Here is a 15,738-nt window from a genome sequence, read left to right on the forward strand (position 1 = left end):
GTCAAAACACAGGGTTGACTGAGACAGTTGGTATCCAGCTTCGTGCTACAGGTTATCCAGGGTGGCCACATATGCTGGGTATGTAGAACTCGATTAGTAGTACAGGCCCAGGCCGCAGATGGACCAATGTTAGGATCAGTGAAGCCAGATTACGATGAATGTTGATAACAGGAAGATGATTTTTGGAAACTGCACATAATGAGCTCCTGTTTGGAGTCATGTTGAATAAGATCCCCAAAATATATAAAAGTGAGGCATGTATGGCAATGTGTATATGAAAGGGAATGTTTTTTTATTTAACTTATTTTTTTTTTCTTCTGCAAGTAATGAGTGTTAATATGTAATACTCTATGTATATACAGAAACAAATAATAATTCATATAATAATTAATACTGCATTTAATAAGTGATAAGATCCTGAGGGACCTAAAACAGCATATACATAAAATATAATGTAAAGGGGGTAGGTGTAATAAGCAAATGCTTGAACTTACACCCTTTTCGGTCAGTATTGAGTATAAAAGAGCTAAGATGACACTTTGTTTCTTGTTTTGTTTTTGTGTGATCGAAATAAACTAAACAACACCCTAAAGGTTTACTGTTGCTCAGTAGTCAGGGTCCTGGGACTTGACTCAATATCAATGTGGGTCTGACTTTAAACTGACTAAACACTAAAAAATGCTTCTCAAAAGATACAGTACATATATATATATATATATATATATATATATATATATATATATATATATATATATACAGTATCTCACAAAAGTGAGTACACCCCTCACATTTTTGTAAATATTTTATTATATATTTTCATGGGACAACACTGAAGAAATAACACTTTGCTACAATGTAAAGTAGTCAGTGTACAGCTTGTATTACAGTGTAAATTTACTGTCCCCTCAAAATAACTCAACACACAGCCATTAATGTCTAAACCGCTGGCAACAAAAGGGAGTACACCCCTAAGTGAAAATGTCCAAATTGGGCCCAATTAACCATTTCCCCTCCCCGGTGTCATGTGACTCCTTAGTGTTACAAGGTCTCAGGTGTGAATGGGGAGCAGGTGTGTTAAATTTGGTGTTATCGCTCTCACACTCTCTCATACTGGTCACTGGAAGTTCAACATGGCACCTCATGGCAAAGAACTCTATGAGAATCTGACAAAAATAATTGTTGCTCTACATAAAGATGGCCTAGGCTATAAGAAGATTGCCAACACCCTGAAACTTAGCTGCAGCACGTTGGCCAAGACCATAGAGCGGTTTAACAGGACAGGTTCCACTCGGAACAGGCCTCGCCATGGTCGACCAAAGAAGTTGGGTGCACGTGCTCAGCGTCATATCCAGAGGTTGTCTTTGGACAAAAGACGGATGAGTGCTGCCAGCATTGCTGCAGAGGTTGAAGGGGTGGGGGGGTCAGCCTGTCAGTGCTCAGACTATACACCGCACACTGCATCAAATTGGTCTGCATGGCTGTCGTCATGCACACACACACACACAGGAGGGTTATAGTTATCACAGCTAAATATCTAAATCCTGTGGTGCATATCTGCTGAGTGGACGAGCTTCATAAACAGGTTGGTCTTTTGTTTTCAGTCTGATTTTCCTGCAAAAAAACAAATAGGCTCCAGTTTTGGATTTCTTTTTTGTGTTGTTTACATTTGGATTAGACAAAAAACTGCCACCTTCTGTACAGATGAACGTTGTGACAAACTGAACTTGTTTTATTCTTTAGCACTAAGGGTCCCTAATGTTGATAACAGAGTCCAGCCATCCAGAATGCTTTAGGATCAGGTGTTGGGTTCAGGTTGAGGATATCCTGTGGGGGAGTTCTAGGTCAAGGCTCTTGATGTTCTCCCTACTTTCGTTTGCTCTTGGTGTCAGTGGTCTGGAAGACATTGGAGGCAGACATAAGGTTCTCAATGTACTGACCAAGAACCTGGTTCTCCGACTTCAGCTTCAGGTTCTCCTCTTTGACAGAATCCACCCGAGCAGACAGGTCTGAGCACAAAAACACATACACACAAGTATAAACGTGCCGTCAGTCACGACTGATGACTCCGCTAAACTATTGTAATTAGAAGGAAACAGCTCTACATCCAACAATTTAAGTGCTGCATGCAAAGTACCCAATAGAAACAACAAACAAAAGGCTAAAAGCCAAAGGAGCAGGGGCAGATCTATAGGGAGGGCGGGGGGCGGGGGGGGGCACCCCCTTAACTTTTTTGTTCTTAAAACTGAACTTGTAAAAACAAAGCATTGAAACAAACAATAAATTGACCAAATTGTTCCTATTGTGCATTTAGAGTGCTTAGGTAGTGTTTTCGGGAATGAAAAAACAATATATAGTTTTTAAGTATTTTTGTGTTTGTTTTGATGAAACCATTTACATATGGGGTTAACCATGTACCATCCTCCCATGCCACCCTGCCAAGACCTCTTGCCATTCCTTTGCCACCCCATGTGAAATGTTTTTGATCTGTCACTGCAAAAGAGCTCAGTCTGGCAGAATTATTTATTTATTTTTAAAACTGTATTTTTGTCTCTTTGTTTAACTTTGCTTCTTCTGAATGTTAGGCAGGTACATTTTAATATCATTTAGTAGGCTAATTGGGGACTCTTTTGGAAGTTTGAAATTTTCGGTTCAACATTCTGAGCTGTCCAGGGTGTACCCCACCTCACGCCCAATGTCATCTAGGATTGGCTGCTCAAGAGGAGACGAGTTCTTCCCTGTTAATAATCGGTACTCATCGGCAGGTATGAAAAATCCAGGTATAGGAACATCCCTAACAATATGTATATCAATATTCATGAGGCCATGAGTCATTAGTTTCCAGTCATCACTGTAATGGAAAAATTGATGCAGCGGAATCAGGAAGCCGGAGACCGTAGATGTCTAAAGCAGAAGTATTTATTACAGGAGCTGAATATGGATGAGATTTCTGGTACGTTACACAGATCAAATAATGGTCAAGTGTATGACATCCCTAAAAACCTCCCTGTCCCAGTCAGGGATGTATTTAACTGTCAGAATCATGTCATCATCAACAGATAGAATGGCTCCATAGTATCTCCTTAGAAACACTCTGTCTCTGTCTGAGTATAATCTCTAGGACTATGACGCCCAGAGACAGCGACTGTCCCGGCCTGCCATAGATAAGATGACCTCGCACAGAGGAGAGGAGAGAATTTTCACGACTGTGATAAACTGTTGTTGTGAAACCTTCTAATAAAACACAAGCCTCAGAACTCTGACAGGATCCAGATGTAAAGTTAAAGTGTGTGTCCTCTGTTGTCTGCAGGTAGTCAGGTGAGGTCTGTATGCAGACTCTGCCTTTACTGTGGTAAAAAACAAACATATAGAGCAAACTGCAGGACGAAGAACAGAGATGATGAAGCTGTATGCTTCACACCACAGTGATATCAATTTGAAGTGCGAAAGTCACATGAGACAACAAAAGAGTGGCTTCATGTTTGCATCCTTAGTCCATGGTTCAGTCTGCAGACTTAAAAGTGTGGGTGTGATTAGTATTTTCTGTCTCTGCAAAAATCTAATCTCAGTGTGACGACAGATCTGCTTCGGTTGTACACAGTTTTTAACAATGTCATTCCAAACTGTACATGTTCGATGATTTGGGATGCCAGTCTGAACACAGCCTTGATGACCCCAGTCAATGCATCACACAGGGATATTAAGATCCAATTCAGTTCAATACAGCACCAAATGACAACATACATTATCTCAAGGCACTTAACATTGTAAGGTTGAGACCTGTGTGTGAGTGTGTGTGTGTGTGTGTGTGTATGTGTGTGTGTGTGTGTGTGTGTGTGTGTGAGAGTGTGTGTGTGTGTGTGTGTGTGTGTGTGTTTGTGCTTGCATGTGTGTGTGTGTGTGTGTGTGTGTGTGTTTGTGTTACCCTCTAAAGTGTGTTGAAGCTCCAACACCTGGTTGATCAGCCTCGTCTTCTCTTCCAGCTCAGCCTGGTTCTCCAAGTCACCTGAAGCCATAAACAAATAGTCAACACAGACTCTGTGCGTGCGTGCGTGCGTGCAAGCGTACTCTCACCATCGTCTAAACTCATGTTGAAATACTCCTCTTCCTTTGTGGGATGCAGCGCTGCAACTCTCGGGAACACTGTTAGATTGATGAAGAGAAGGATTTACAGTACAAGATACACCTGGTGGAGCCCGACTCACTCTACAAATGAGTGAATCTGACTCGTTTCTGACGTCAGATTCACTCATTTGTAGAATTTAACAACAACGTAAATAAAAGTACCTTGTAGCGCAATGCCTTGATTGGAGCTATGGGTCGTGTTCTTGGAGAAGGGTCTGCAGACCGCTGCAGCTGTAGAGCTCCACGCTAGACCGGAAATGCGTGACCTCCAAACTACAATAAAACCAGGCATACACTGGGCGTTTTGAGTCTTTTTTGCCCAGAATTCTGAGAAATCGTCCGCTACGTCTTGCATTGTTTGCCGTGCAGTGTACATGGGGGAGCGAGCAGCGATTAATTGCTCCCGACCGTCCGTTGGACGATGTCAGAAATTTGGGTCGGCCGACTTCAGCCTCTCGCACAGTTGAAGTAGAGCCACGAGTCGATTCCTCAAATTCTGTGCCTTTTTCCTGACTATGCCTGTGTGAAGTGGCAAACATGGTCAATTTGGCCTCGTGGATAAGAAATAAATAGTATGTTAAATATAATAGTCAATGTGTTTAAGCGTATCACTAGTATGGAGGGTCCCTTCACTGCTGGATGGTTATTGTTTGTAGTATAATCAATTATGTTAATTGGGAATATAGTGCATGCCTGAGTCCTTATACACCGGCGCCTCTTTTTTTAGGTTTCAGCACAGATCACAGATTAAGCACGTTTCTGACTTGTCAGCGTTTCCGCAGGAGCCGATGGTGTTTCACACGCACAGTGTGAGCAGTGAAGTTGTGGCTCATGGTCGAACCATACAGTGTGGGCACATCAATTCTGAGCTTTGGCTTCACATTGCAGACAATTAACTCTGACAGTTTGTGTTGGAGTTTAAGAACAGCATTCCTAAAATCGCAGTTGCCCAGTAATATGCCCAGTTTAAAAAAGTAGACAAACTAATTTAATTGAGAAGAAATTCTTTTTTGGGGTTTTTTATTATTATTATATAGTAAAAGATAGTGATGTTGATTCACACTCAATACCAGTTGGTGGCGGTAACGCACAAATTTGTTGTTTGTCAACCGGCAAAAAATTAAACTGAAAAAGATTTTCATTTTAGCGATTTGCAAGCTGCAACTCACTTATCAGTGAAGTTGTCCGTAATCGGGTATATGAACAAAACCAAAAACGTTCTGTACATTATTTGCGCACTTCTGTGGGACAACGCTTGTTCATGCTTTTTTTGTGTGACATCGCAGATAGAGATTTAGCAGACTTTATGTCTTTTACAAAACATAAACGTTAGTGGAGTTAGCATGTTCTATGCGTGTGTATGCGTGGGTTCTCTCCGGGTTCTCCGGCTTCCTCCCAGAGTCCAAAGACATTCAGATTGGGATAAGGTTAATTGGAGACTGGTAGAGATTAAAGCTGCGGTTGTACATCTGTCATCTCTCTCTCTCTCTCTTCTCTCCTCCTGTCTCTCCTCTATCCCTCTTTCTGCCCACCTCTCCTCTCTCCCCCATTTTTCTCCTCTCCCCAGTTTGGTTCTGCCAGAGATTTCTTCCAGTTAAAAGGGATTTATTTCTCTCCACAGTCGCCAAGTGCTTGCTCATTGTGGGATTTATTGGGTTTTCCCTGTAATATTGTAATATTGACCTCACAATGTAAAGTGCCTTGAGACAATGTAATTTGTGATTTGGCGCTATACAAATAAAATTTAATTGTATTGAATTGAGACTCTAAATTGACCGTAGGTGTGAATGTGAGAGTGAAGGGTTGTTTGTCTCTTTATGTTGACCAGCGATACACTGACGACCTGTCAAGGGTAAACCCCCCTCTCACCCAATGTCAGCTGTGATTGGCTCCAATAAATAATGGATAAAGCAGTATAGATAATGGATGGAAAAATAAATGTAAACAAACCAATGTAAGTTTACAAATTACAATACAACAAATAAGCATGCCAAACTATCATCATGTTTACAAAAGTGTGTCTTAAGAACTTAACCAATTAGACAGATAATTATAAAAAAACATCTGGATATATCAGGAGCAAAGTGGAGGTCACCCATTCCCGGTTTAGAGGTGTGGAGGTCACGTGTTCCAGGTTTAGAGGAGTATAGGTCACGTGTTCCTGGTTTAGAAAAGTGGAGGTCACGTGTTTCCGGTCGACTGTGGAGCTCCACAGCTACAGTGGTCTGCAGCCATTATCGGCATCTTCTGCTCCGGAGTTTTCCCTTTCCTCTGACAGTGGCAAATATTAAAATGTTGCGGAAAAGCGAAAGAAGAGCGGTAGATGTAGTAAATGTGATTTTTTTTACTGTAGTGCTTGTTTGATTTTAAAACCAATATATTGTATATTGTGATAGGTTCGAAGGAAGTTGCTGTTTGATATTAAATTTAGTGTACAACAACAACGAACTCTAACCCTAACCACAACCAAAACCGAAAACAAAATGAAAAGCTGCATGTAATAGTTTTTAAAGTATAAAATCAAAGACAATATGTGAGATCGTCGCCTGCCATCTTTGGAAATCCAGGAGACATGACAATACGGCCGTGCAAAGCAGTGAACCAATGAACGAGCTCATCCTTATCATGTTCTTGGTCACAGACATACCTCTGAGACTAACATGATGTTTTTCCTTGCATAACATGATGTTTTTCCAAAAGCATTCTAACTCCCTATATTTTGTACACGTGGGCCAGTGTAACTATCTAAGACCTGTTCAAGGAGCAGTCTTCTCTGTTCACTAGCTTCCATAAGGAGATCTGCATTTTTCTAATGCAATTTCTATCAACAAAATATTTCAAATAAAATACATTTAAATTAGAGCTGCAACTGTTAATTGATTAAGCGACTACATAATTAATCGCCAAATATTTTGATAATCGATTAATCGGTTAAAGTAGTTTATATGAATTCAAGTTTCGAAATTCTCTGATTTCAGCTTCTTTAATGTGAATATTTTCTGGTTTCTTTGCTCCTCTATGACAGTTAACTGAACATCTCCCCCACCCCACATTGTCAGTTCCTGCCACAGTTTGGGTTCCCATAATGTATTCAGTTTGAGTCTTCGGCCCATAAATAAAAATAACCTGATGAAAAACAAGTTTTTCCCTCAAGAAAAACCAGCCAGGATATTATCCACAATATCCAGGAGAAACCCGCCCGACCCGACGGAGTTTCTCAGATGCCTGCGGCTCGCAGGTGATGCGTTCAAGGAGCATCCGTAATTATGTAAACTGCTCACAGTAACCTGGGCTAAACCAACATGACGATCTCATAGATTTACTAATAATAGGACGATCTCCACATTCAAGGGATGCAATGTGGCTTAGCGGAGTCAGCTACACCACACTGGACGATTCAAATCAAAAGGTCCCATGTGCTGAACCACACAGCCCCACACAGACAGGCGTTGTGTCATTGCACTTGGTGACAGTCAGCTCAAGCAGTGTTATAGCTCGTGCGCTAGCCTTATCAGCCGGGATGAAGGAAGAGCCAGAGCTAGGCCTGCTGCTGGCCGCCGAGCTGTTAAAGCATCGACTGCTGCACATCGCGACAAGCTACGGACAGACAGGATACACACCTCACGACGTGGGGAACAACAACAGCTGTGCTGAAGTGGCGAAATAAGGAATAAAGGCTTTCAGTAAATTCCCACCGCTTTGTCCGCTTTATGTCCGCTTCACCACCGTCAGGTCAGTACACCACATGGCTGCCAGGGGCGACAGAACATCTGATTCGCATTGTTGCACATTTCCAAATCACTTGTGTAGATGGATGGATAGACGAATAAAGTTGTTGAATGGATCAAATTAAAATAACATGCTTTTTGGTCTGTCAGACGCAGTTGACACATCGAGTTACGAAATGAATAAATGTCCATTTTCATAAAATAAATGGTTTAATAAAGAACCTATTACCTTACGTCGTTTTTTTAACATAATAAAAATAATGTAGTATTCCTAAAAAAAGAAGACCGAAAACTTTTTTCAACGTTTTGTCCCTTATCTCAAGAATCAGTGAACTGCCTTATCAAATGACCATATATATGTAATGTATCTACAAGCATGAAATGTGCCCTGAGAAAACTCGTTGTGATTGTGCATATTTTAATATCAAATCTAAATGTAATTGAATTGACCTTGCATTTTTTCTTTTTAATGCAAAAAATGGCATAATAATTGCCTAATTTCAGCTGACTACATGGGGACAAGAAGAATAAACTACAACATGTGTCGAGCGTGAAGTTCCCACCCTACTCGTGCGAGCGGTCGACGCCGGGCCGGAGCCTGGGCTGTGCGGAGCAGGCAGAGTTGGTGTGGCCCCCCAGCGGCATGGACAGCGGTGATGAACATGTGGAGGAGCAGGTGGAAGGTGAGGGGAATATTACTTTCACTTGATTTCGATGTAAACACGGGAGGCGCGTCGGAAACGAGCACTCGGCTCAGCTAAATCTCTGTCAGTCGGACTGAGGGCCCGCGCCGCGGGTTTTATTTCACTTGGAAACCCGCTTGGAGGGCGACCGAGGGCGGCCTGGGTCACGTGTGTGTCCCGCGGTGAACGTGGCTGCCGGAGACGTTTAACTCGAGAGGTTCATGTACGTTTTCACTCTGCTACACGTGTGCTCCTTCTATGACAGTGAGCACCACAGCTAGTAAGCTAATACATGGATAGGTGTGGTCAGAGAATGGAACCGATTCCATTCTCTTGGCTCCATTCTCTTGTGTCAGCTGTGAAGGGTCATGAATGCATTTCTTTGATTCAGATGACTGACTTTACTCTGGGTGTATTGTTTACAGGTTCGTTGGATGATGACTGTCAGCCTCATGGTTTCTGCACTGTGACCTACTCATCCAGTGATCGTTTTGAAGGACACTTCACCCACGGAGAGAAGAACGGGAAGGGCAAGTTCTTCTTCTTTGATGGAAGGTACTGTTAAGATAAAGAACAATGTGAACGGTTCATGATCGTGGTATCTACATTCATCAAGCTGGCATGCTCAGGAAAAACTGTGACAGAGATTTAGGAGCACTGACAAAGGCAGCCAGACACAGCTGTTAGTGTTATACTTCTTGTATCATGCTAATACCTCACTCGGCCCAGCTTGTGTTTTTATTCACAAGGGTTGTTGAATTGGGAGCAACTAGACTTGGTTGACCTGGATTAATGAGAATCTTCATTTTTGCGTCTTTTTGCAAAATGTTCATTTAGGTGATGGTTGTCCGAATTGTGTTCTGGTTATGTGAAAATGGTTTCTGTTGTAGCTGTGCTTCTACCCATTACGTGCGTATGCTTTATGGCTATACGATAATTAACTCCCAGACCTTGTTGTACAGGATTGTATATAATCAGCTATACTTGTAAGATTTTATTACAGTTTTGAAATCACAACATTATATTAAGCATATATTTAAGCATATGGGCAGTAAGGGCTCAGAACCACAGTGTGTGTTTTATTCCACAAAGGGCTCCTTCATATCTGACTATCCTTGCCTTGAGGTGATGAATTGAAGCTTAATTTTCTTCTTTCTTTCCCCTCCCCACAGTACCCTGGAGGGTTTCTATGTAGATGATGCTCTGCAGGGCCAGGGGGTGTACACATATGAAGATGGCGGTGTTCTCCATGGGACATATGTGGAGGGCGAGCTCAATGGGCTTGCTCAGGAATTTGATGGCGAGGGCCGTCTGGTCTTCAAGGGGCAGTACAAAGACAACAACCGCTGTGGGGAGTGCTGGGTCTACTACCCTGTGAGTCAGCTCACTATTCACTATAACACACTGCCCTTGGTTACACGTGTGGAGAATTCACTCAGTTACCGGAGGTCATGCACTTTTGTGGCCTCACTTTATAACTTACCTTGAGGAGTTTTGTATTGAACTAAATGTTCTTCCATGCTAAGTTTAAGAAAAGAAACAAGCGGCTCATGATTGACACGGTAGTGTACATTGTTCACTGTGTATTGTGCATGTTGGTGTGTACTGTGGTACATCTAGGATGGGGGCTGTGTGTTTGGGGAGGTGAATGAGGACGGGGAGATGACTGGTGAATCTGTAGCGTACATCTACCCAGACGGACACACGGCTCTCCTTGGAAGCTTTGTCGATGGGGAGTTAATTGAGGCTCGGCTCACCAGTGTGATCACCAGCGAGAGTGGGAGGCCATGCTTCAAAGTCCCAACAAACAGTTAGTACACATCTTCAGTGACCTTCTGAATGTTTAGTCCAGAGGCTTTAACCACATACTGTATCCATTTAAATCCATGTAATATTAAGATGCTGAGATTTTTTTGATGAAGACGTCATTAGATTGAATAATTATTTTTTCTAGCCAGTTCAGAACGTTGAAGGAAAGAAAGAACCCTACAATGAAAGACATGGGCTTTGTCTGATTAACCCCCATATGTTACATATTGCACAAAACCATGTCTACTATTGCAGTATTTATTTTTGTTTGTGTAGTATGAATACAACTTTTAGTTAAAAATACTACAAAATACTGCAATGCAATAATTCATCACCTGTATTAGGTGTGCAAATGACTACGACATGGCAAGACACCTGTCAGTGAAGACCTGGAATCTCGTAGATTTGTTTCTTCTTCCTACGATGGCCCTAATACGCCGTAGATAAATCCAGTTATTCTTTTCTTTAAAAAAAAAAAAGATTCAAATATTAATTGGTTTTCAAAATAGTTGCCAGTTGATGTTTTTTTGATTAAATTATTGATTAATTGAATAATTGCTGCTACTCCACATCATGGTGCACTACATTTAGGATGTTAATGGTGACATCATGGTGTGAAACTACTAGTGATCAGATGTGATATGCTGGAAACTGGAGGAATCGCATTGTCATATCAGTCAAGTTGTCCTTTGTGTCGTAAAGGTGGATTCTTTTGTGACCGATGACTCACGAAAGGAACAACAAGTTTGACTCTTCATCAATGGGTGGATTTATTCATCGTACGATGAATTACCATAAAATTCAGGCAAAGCGTGCTCTACAGAATGAGATCAGGGATCTGTCTCTCATTCGTTCAGCCCTGCACTATATAGGGCGGTTTCTACTGAGTTTGCACCAAAGGGCCTTGTCCTGCCCCCACATGTCTAATGGCACTCACGACAGGGCCTTATCTGTCCCACATCTTCTCAACTCCTTTCCCAGATGTGGTCAGTACATTCCAAAGATACATCTAATCGTAGGTCTTTGACCCCCATTTCTAAGATGTATCTGTTCCCTAGGCCATTGTGGTACCACAAAACATATGGAATGAACATTTATCCCTCACTCACAGACAGGGACATAAACATTTTCTACTCACAGTTGTTCAGGCTTATGTATATTTTATTTATTGGAGGGAGGCGTATACAGAAACAGACAAACATTAACATGACATCCTCTGTTTTTACAGGTCCTGTGTACTCGTACGACAAGTCCACATCCACCTGTATTGCCACCCACAATCTGCTTCCTGACCCATATGAGAGCCAAAGGTGGGTCAGCTTTATACCTGCCCCTGTCTTAATGAATACTGTGGACACTTGAGGACTGTTCTTCATTTTCACCATGTTGGTTTTATTAATCAGGGTGTTTGTGGCAGACTCCCTGATTAAAGGAGCAGGACAGGGCTTGTTTGCCAAGACAGATGCTGAAATGGACACAGTGATGACTTTTTATAATGGAGTACGCATCACACACTCTGAGGTACGACCCACAGAGCAAGGGGAGAAATATGTTTTCATCTTTTAGTAATTCACAACCTATACCCCAGGGGATACATGTGCAGTTCCTTGGAGGTACATGGAAAGATTGTGGAATAGCTGAATTTATGTTGAAAAAAATAAATTACAATTTGAATATCTGAAATAGTAATGAATAAGTAATGAATAACGTGAAAATGTTTTTTCACCCTTTACATATCCTTATTGTTCTTTTTAGATTAGGTTATTTTTGCATTATTTGTACTAATTAAACCAATATTCTGTCTTTGTTGACTTCATTGACTGCTCAGGTTGACAGCAGAGACTGGGTCCTAAATGGAAACACCATCTCACTAGACGAGGACACTGTGATCGATGTCCCTCAGCCATTTGACCAGACAGAGAGATACTGTGCTTCTTTGGGTCACAAGGCAAACCACTCATTCACCCCCAACTGCAAATATGACCCGTAAGTCCATATGTCTCCAAAATGAGATTAAAATGTTTGAGATTGTAACATTAATTCTTGATCTTAAAATAGCAGCTGACAAAACAATCTCTTTACAAGGTTCATGTAGTAGCTCATTTGGGGTTTTCATTCATATCCGGCAGCCTACTACACTGGCATTGGTTGGCATACAGTATGTGAATGGTTCTCGAACCTCTGAGTCAATTTTGGATTCCATGGGGTGTTTTCAATCTGAAATATTCCAAAATGCCTCTGGACATAATTGGATAATAATAATGATAATCATAATAGTAGTTATTGCTAATATTTTGTAAGGTGCTATAGCCATATAAGTTAATGATTAAAATAACATTATTATTATGATTATTATAAACGTTTATCATTATGATATTCATATTATTATTCCAATAAACTTGATTAATATAGCACCTTTCAAAACATAGTGCTTTACGAAACAACAAAATTATTGTAACAATTAAAGGGCCCATATTGTCAAAATTTTTTAATAATAAATAAGGTCTAGGGGCTCTGTAAGTACCGTGAAAGTGTCAAAACGGTGAAATAAACAGACAAAACACAGCCTGCATCCAGCAGCTGCTTTTTTTTACAATGCTCCAGGACCTCTGTATAATTGTGATGCCATAGCGACACAGTCACTGCCTTCAGCCTTGCCCCCAGCGTTCACCTGTCATTTGGTTGCTGAGCTATCAACAACATCAGGAAGCTCCATCATTGCACAGGATTCCTAAGGATATTAATACAAGAAACCAGAACTAACTCTGAATTATTTTGGCCAATCAGAAGAGAGGCTCATAACATATTAAGTAGACAGGCCCAAATGGACCTGTTTCTTTGCAGAGCTCCTTATATATTGAGATGTTTTTTGGTACTAAAAAAACAAATATATCTTAACGATATCAAAACTTCAAATAAAACACCAGAAAGGTGACAATATGGGACCTTTAAAACAGATCGACAAAAAAAAAAGGGTTAAGAAAAAAATAAAATTAATGAATCGAAAATTGCTTAAAGATTCAGGTAAATATCTTTGTATAAGGTTTCATGAAGTGACAAAGGCTTTGATGTATCTTAAATAGAGATGCAATGGTATGAAAATCTAACATCACGGTTATAGTGACCGCAATTAACACGGTATTGAACACATAAATCCTGAGCTTTGGCTTCACATCGCAGACGATTTACTCAGACAGTGTGGGTTGGAGTTTAACCCATCTCTAAAATCACACAGTGTATGCCCAGCTTAATACAGATGCTGCTAGCTAGATGACAGCCAGATGGTGAGGTAAATGGAGACTTGGCTTCTCAAGGTGTGCTCAATAGTTTCTCCCTTAACTTTACAGTGGTGTGAAAAAGTGTTTGCCCCCTTCCTGATTTATAATTTTTTTGCATGTTTGTCACACCTAAATGTTTCAGATCATCAAACAAATTTAAATATAAGACAAAGATAACACAGGTAAACAGTTTAAATGAAGGTTTTTATTATTAAGGGGGAAAAAAATCAAACCTACATGGATCTGTGTGAAAAAGTGTTTGCCCCCCGTTAAAACATAACTTAACTGTGATAACACCTGAGTTCAATTTCTCTACCCACACCCAAGTCTGGAAAAGGTTATAAAGCCATTTCTAAAGCTTTGGAACTCCAGCAAACCACAGTGAGAGCCATAATCCACAAATGGTGAAAACATGGAACAGTGGTGAACCTTTCCAGGAGTGGCGGGCCGACCAAAATTACCCCAAGAGTGCAGCGACAAATCATCCAAAAGGTCACAAAAGGCCCTAAAACAACATCCAAAGAACTGCAGGCCCCACTTGCCTCAGTTAAGGTCAGTGTACATGACTCCACAATAAGAAAGAGACTGGGCAAAAATGGCCCAGTCTCGAAAACCACTGCCGAGCAAAAAGAACATTAAGGCTGTCTCATTTTTGCCAGAAAACATCTTGATGATCCCCAAGACTTTTGGGAAAATACTCTGTGGACTGACGAGACAAAAGTTGAACTTTTTGGAAGGTGTTTCCATTACATCTGGCGTAAAATTAACACCGCATTTCAGAAAAAGAACCTCATACCAACAGTAAATTATGGTATGTGGTTCCAAAAAGTTCAGTAGGTTTGGATTTTTTCCCCTTAATAATAAAAACCTTCATTTAAAAACTGCATTTTGTGTTTACCTGTGTTATCTTTGTCTTATATTTAAATTTGTTTGATGATCTGAAACATTTAGGTGTGACAAACATGCAAAACAATAAGAAAATCAGGAAGGGGGCAAACACTTTTTCACACCACTGTACATCCTTACCTCAAATGGCCACAACCCTTTTACAGTTAAGAGAGATGGTTAAAAGTGACCAGGATCTAAAGGTGAACGTAGGTAAAAACAAAAAGTCAGTTTAAGAGAGATTTTTTTTCTGTCATGAGACATCAGTGAAACGTGATGAAGTACGTATATCAACAAATAATGATGAAAGTCTGTCCGAATGGGATGGGGACCAGACCAGCAGTTTTCCTCAGGAGCTGATGTCATGGAATTGTATACTAAAAATAGACTAGTATCCAGATTTTTTAAATTTTTAATCCATTCAATAATCTACATACATATACTTTGTATATTATACCAAGTGTGATTTTATGAATGTAGTCTGATCTGCATGATGCTTTGTTTCTACTTGTGTGCAGGTTTGTCCATCCTCGTTTTGGACCGATCAAGTGTATCCGAACATTAAGGGCTGTGCAGAGAGACGAGGAGCTCACTGTTGCCTATGGCTATGATCACGGGGTGATGGGGACGAATGGTCCAGAGGCTCCTGATTGGTACAAGCAGGAATTGGAGCTGTTTCAGCAGAGAGAGGTGGCTCCAACTGGCCAATGAGAATGCAGACAAATATCTCTGGACAATGAGCTAACCAATAAGCTGTGTTAACCCCATTACAAGACTAATATTGCTTGAGCAATTCAGTAGAATTGGAGTCCTGGAGGTCCAGGGCAAAAGCAAAAGAAGAACTATGCTAGAAACCAAATGTTATTAAAGAGACATTTCAGTAGCTGGAGGTGCTGGTATGTAAAAAAAATTTCTACTGTCCTCCTCATCACATATTATACCTATGGGAATGATTTACATGCTGATGGTTGGTGCTTGTAAATTTAGGGTATGATAAATTACTATCATGTCTCTCAGTTTTCCATATCTTCACTTAACTCTATTCCAATAGTTGTACGCAGCAAGGCAAAAGACAAAAGTTGATGACATCAAATGTTGATTTGATTCAGGTTTTTGTTTTCATTGCCCTTTTTATGAAGGTAAAGAAAACAAATTCAACGCCAATGCAACGTTTTCTGGACCGTTTTGTGCAACAATATTCAACACGATGCAGCAAACATGGAGACTTACACG

General features: G+C 40.7%; 2 protein-coding genes across 7 annotated transcripts; one reads left to right on the forward strand and one right to left on the reverse strand.

The window, feature by feature from the left end:
* Positions 1-787: 787 nt before the first annotated feature.
* LOC118319973 (short coiled-coil protein B-like) lies at positions 788-7,897 on the reverse strand. 4 transcript variants are annotated; one of them, XM_035650759.2, is made up of 5 exons: positions 7,743-7,884; positions 4,285-4,395; positions 4,072-4,140; positions 3,923-4,003; positions 788-2,006 (listed from the first exon to the last, which is right to left on the reverse strand). In XM_035650759.2, exons 3-5 carry the CDS (start codon positions 4,085-4,087, stop codon positions 1,864-1,866), a joined length of 240 nt encoding a protein of 79 aa, XP_035506652.1. In that variant the 5' UTR covers positions 4,088-4,140; positions 4,285-4,395; positions 7,743-7,884; the 3' UTR covers positions 788-1,863. The 4 variants fall into 4 exon arrangements, with proteins under 4 accessions (XP_035506652.1, XP_035506653.1, XP_035506654.1 ...); XM_035650760.2 differs by having other exon boundaries at positions 7,818-7,857; XM_035650761.2 differs by lacking the exon at positions 4,285-4,395 and having other exon boundaries at positions 7,818-7,897.
* Positions 7,474-15,388, forward strand: setd7 (SET domain containing 7, histone lysine methyltransferase). Of its 3 annotated transcripts, XM_035650746.2 has the most exons (9): positions 7,526-7,854; positions 8,355-8,533; positions 8,959-9,088; positions 9,706-9,907; positions 10,154-10,343; positions 11,571-11,652; positions 11,746-11,863; positions 12,171-12,328; positions 15,024-15,388. In XM_035650746.2, exons 2-9 carry the CDS (start codon positions 8,494-8,496, stop codon positions 15,214-15,216), a joined length of 1,113 nt encoding a protein of 370 aa, XP_035506639.1. In that variant the 5' UTR covers positions 7,526-7,854; positions 8,355-8,493; the 3' UTR covers positions 15,217-15,388. The 3 variants fall into 3 exon arrangements, 2 of the variants coding, with proteins under 2 accessions (XP_035506640.1, XP_035506639.1); XR_004796178.2 differs by lacking the exons at positions 10,154-10,343; positions 15,024-15,388 and having other exon boundaries at positions 7,479-7,854; positions 12,171-12,310; XM_035650747.2 differs by lacking the exons at positions 11,571-11,652; positions 11,746-11,863; positions 12,171-12,328; positions 15,024-15,388 and having other exon boundaries at positions 7,474-7,854; positions 10,132-10,323.
* The last annotated feature ends 350 nt before the right edge of the window (positions 15,389-15,738 follow it).

Source organism: Scophthalmus maximus, chromosome 9 (assembly GCF_022379125.1).
Source record: "Scophthalmus maximus strain ysfricsl-2021 chromosome 9, ASM2237912v1, whole genome shotgun sequence".
Taxonomy (NCBI): Eukaryota; Metazoa; Chordata; class Actinopteri; order Pleuronectiformes; family Scophthalmidae; genus Scophthalmus; species Scophthalmus maximus.

Coding starts and splice junctions, on each gene's coding strand:
- LOC118319973 (XM_035650761.2), bottom strand. Junction 2,007..3,922: donor GCTTCAACACACTTTAGAGG/GTAACACAAACA, acceptor TTTTGTGCTCAG/ACCTGTCTGCTCGGGTGGAT.
- setd7 (XM_035650746.2), top strand. CDS start 8,494: ATGGACAGCGGTGATGAACATGTGGAGGAGCAGGTGGAAG. Junction 9,089..9,705: donor TTCTTCTTCTTTGATGGAAG/GTACTGTTAAGA, acceptor CCCTCCCCACAG/TACCCTGGAGGGTTTCTATG. Junction 12,329..15,023: donor CCCAACTGCAAATATGACCC/GTAAGTCCATAT, acceptor ACTTGTGTGCAG/GTTTGTCCATCCTCGTTTTG.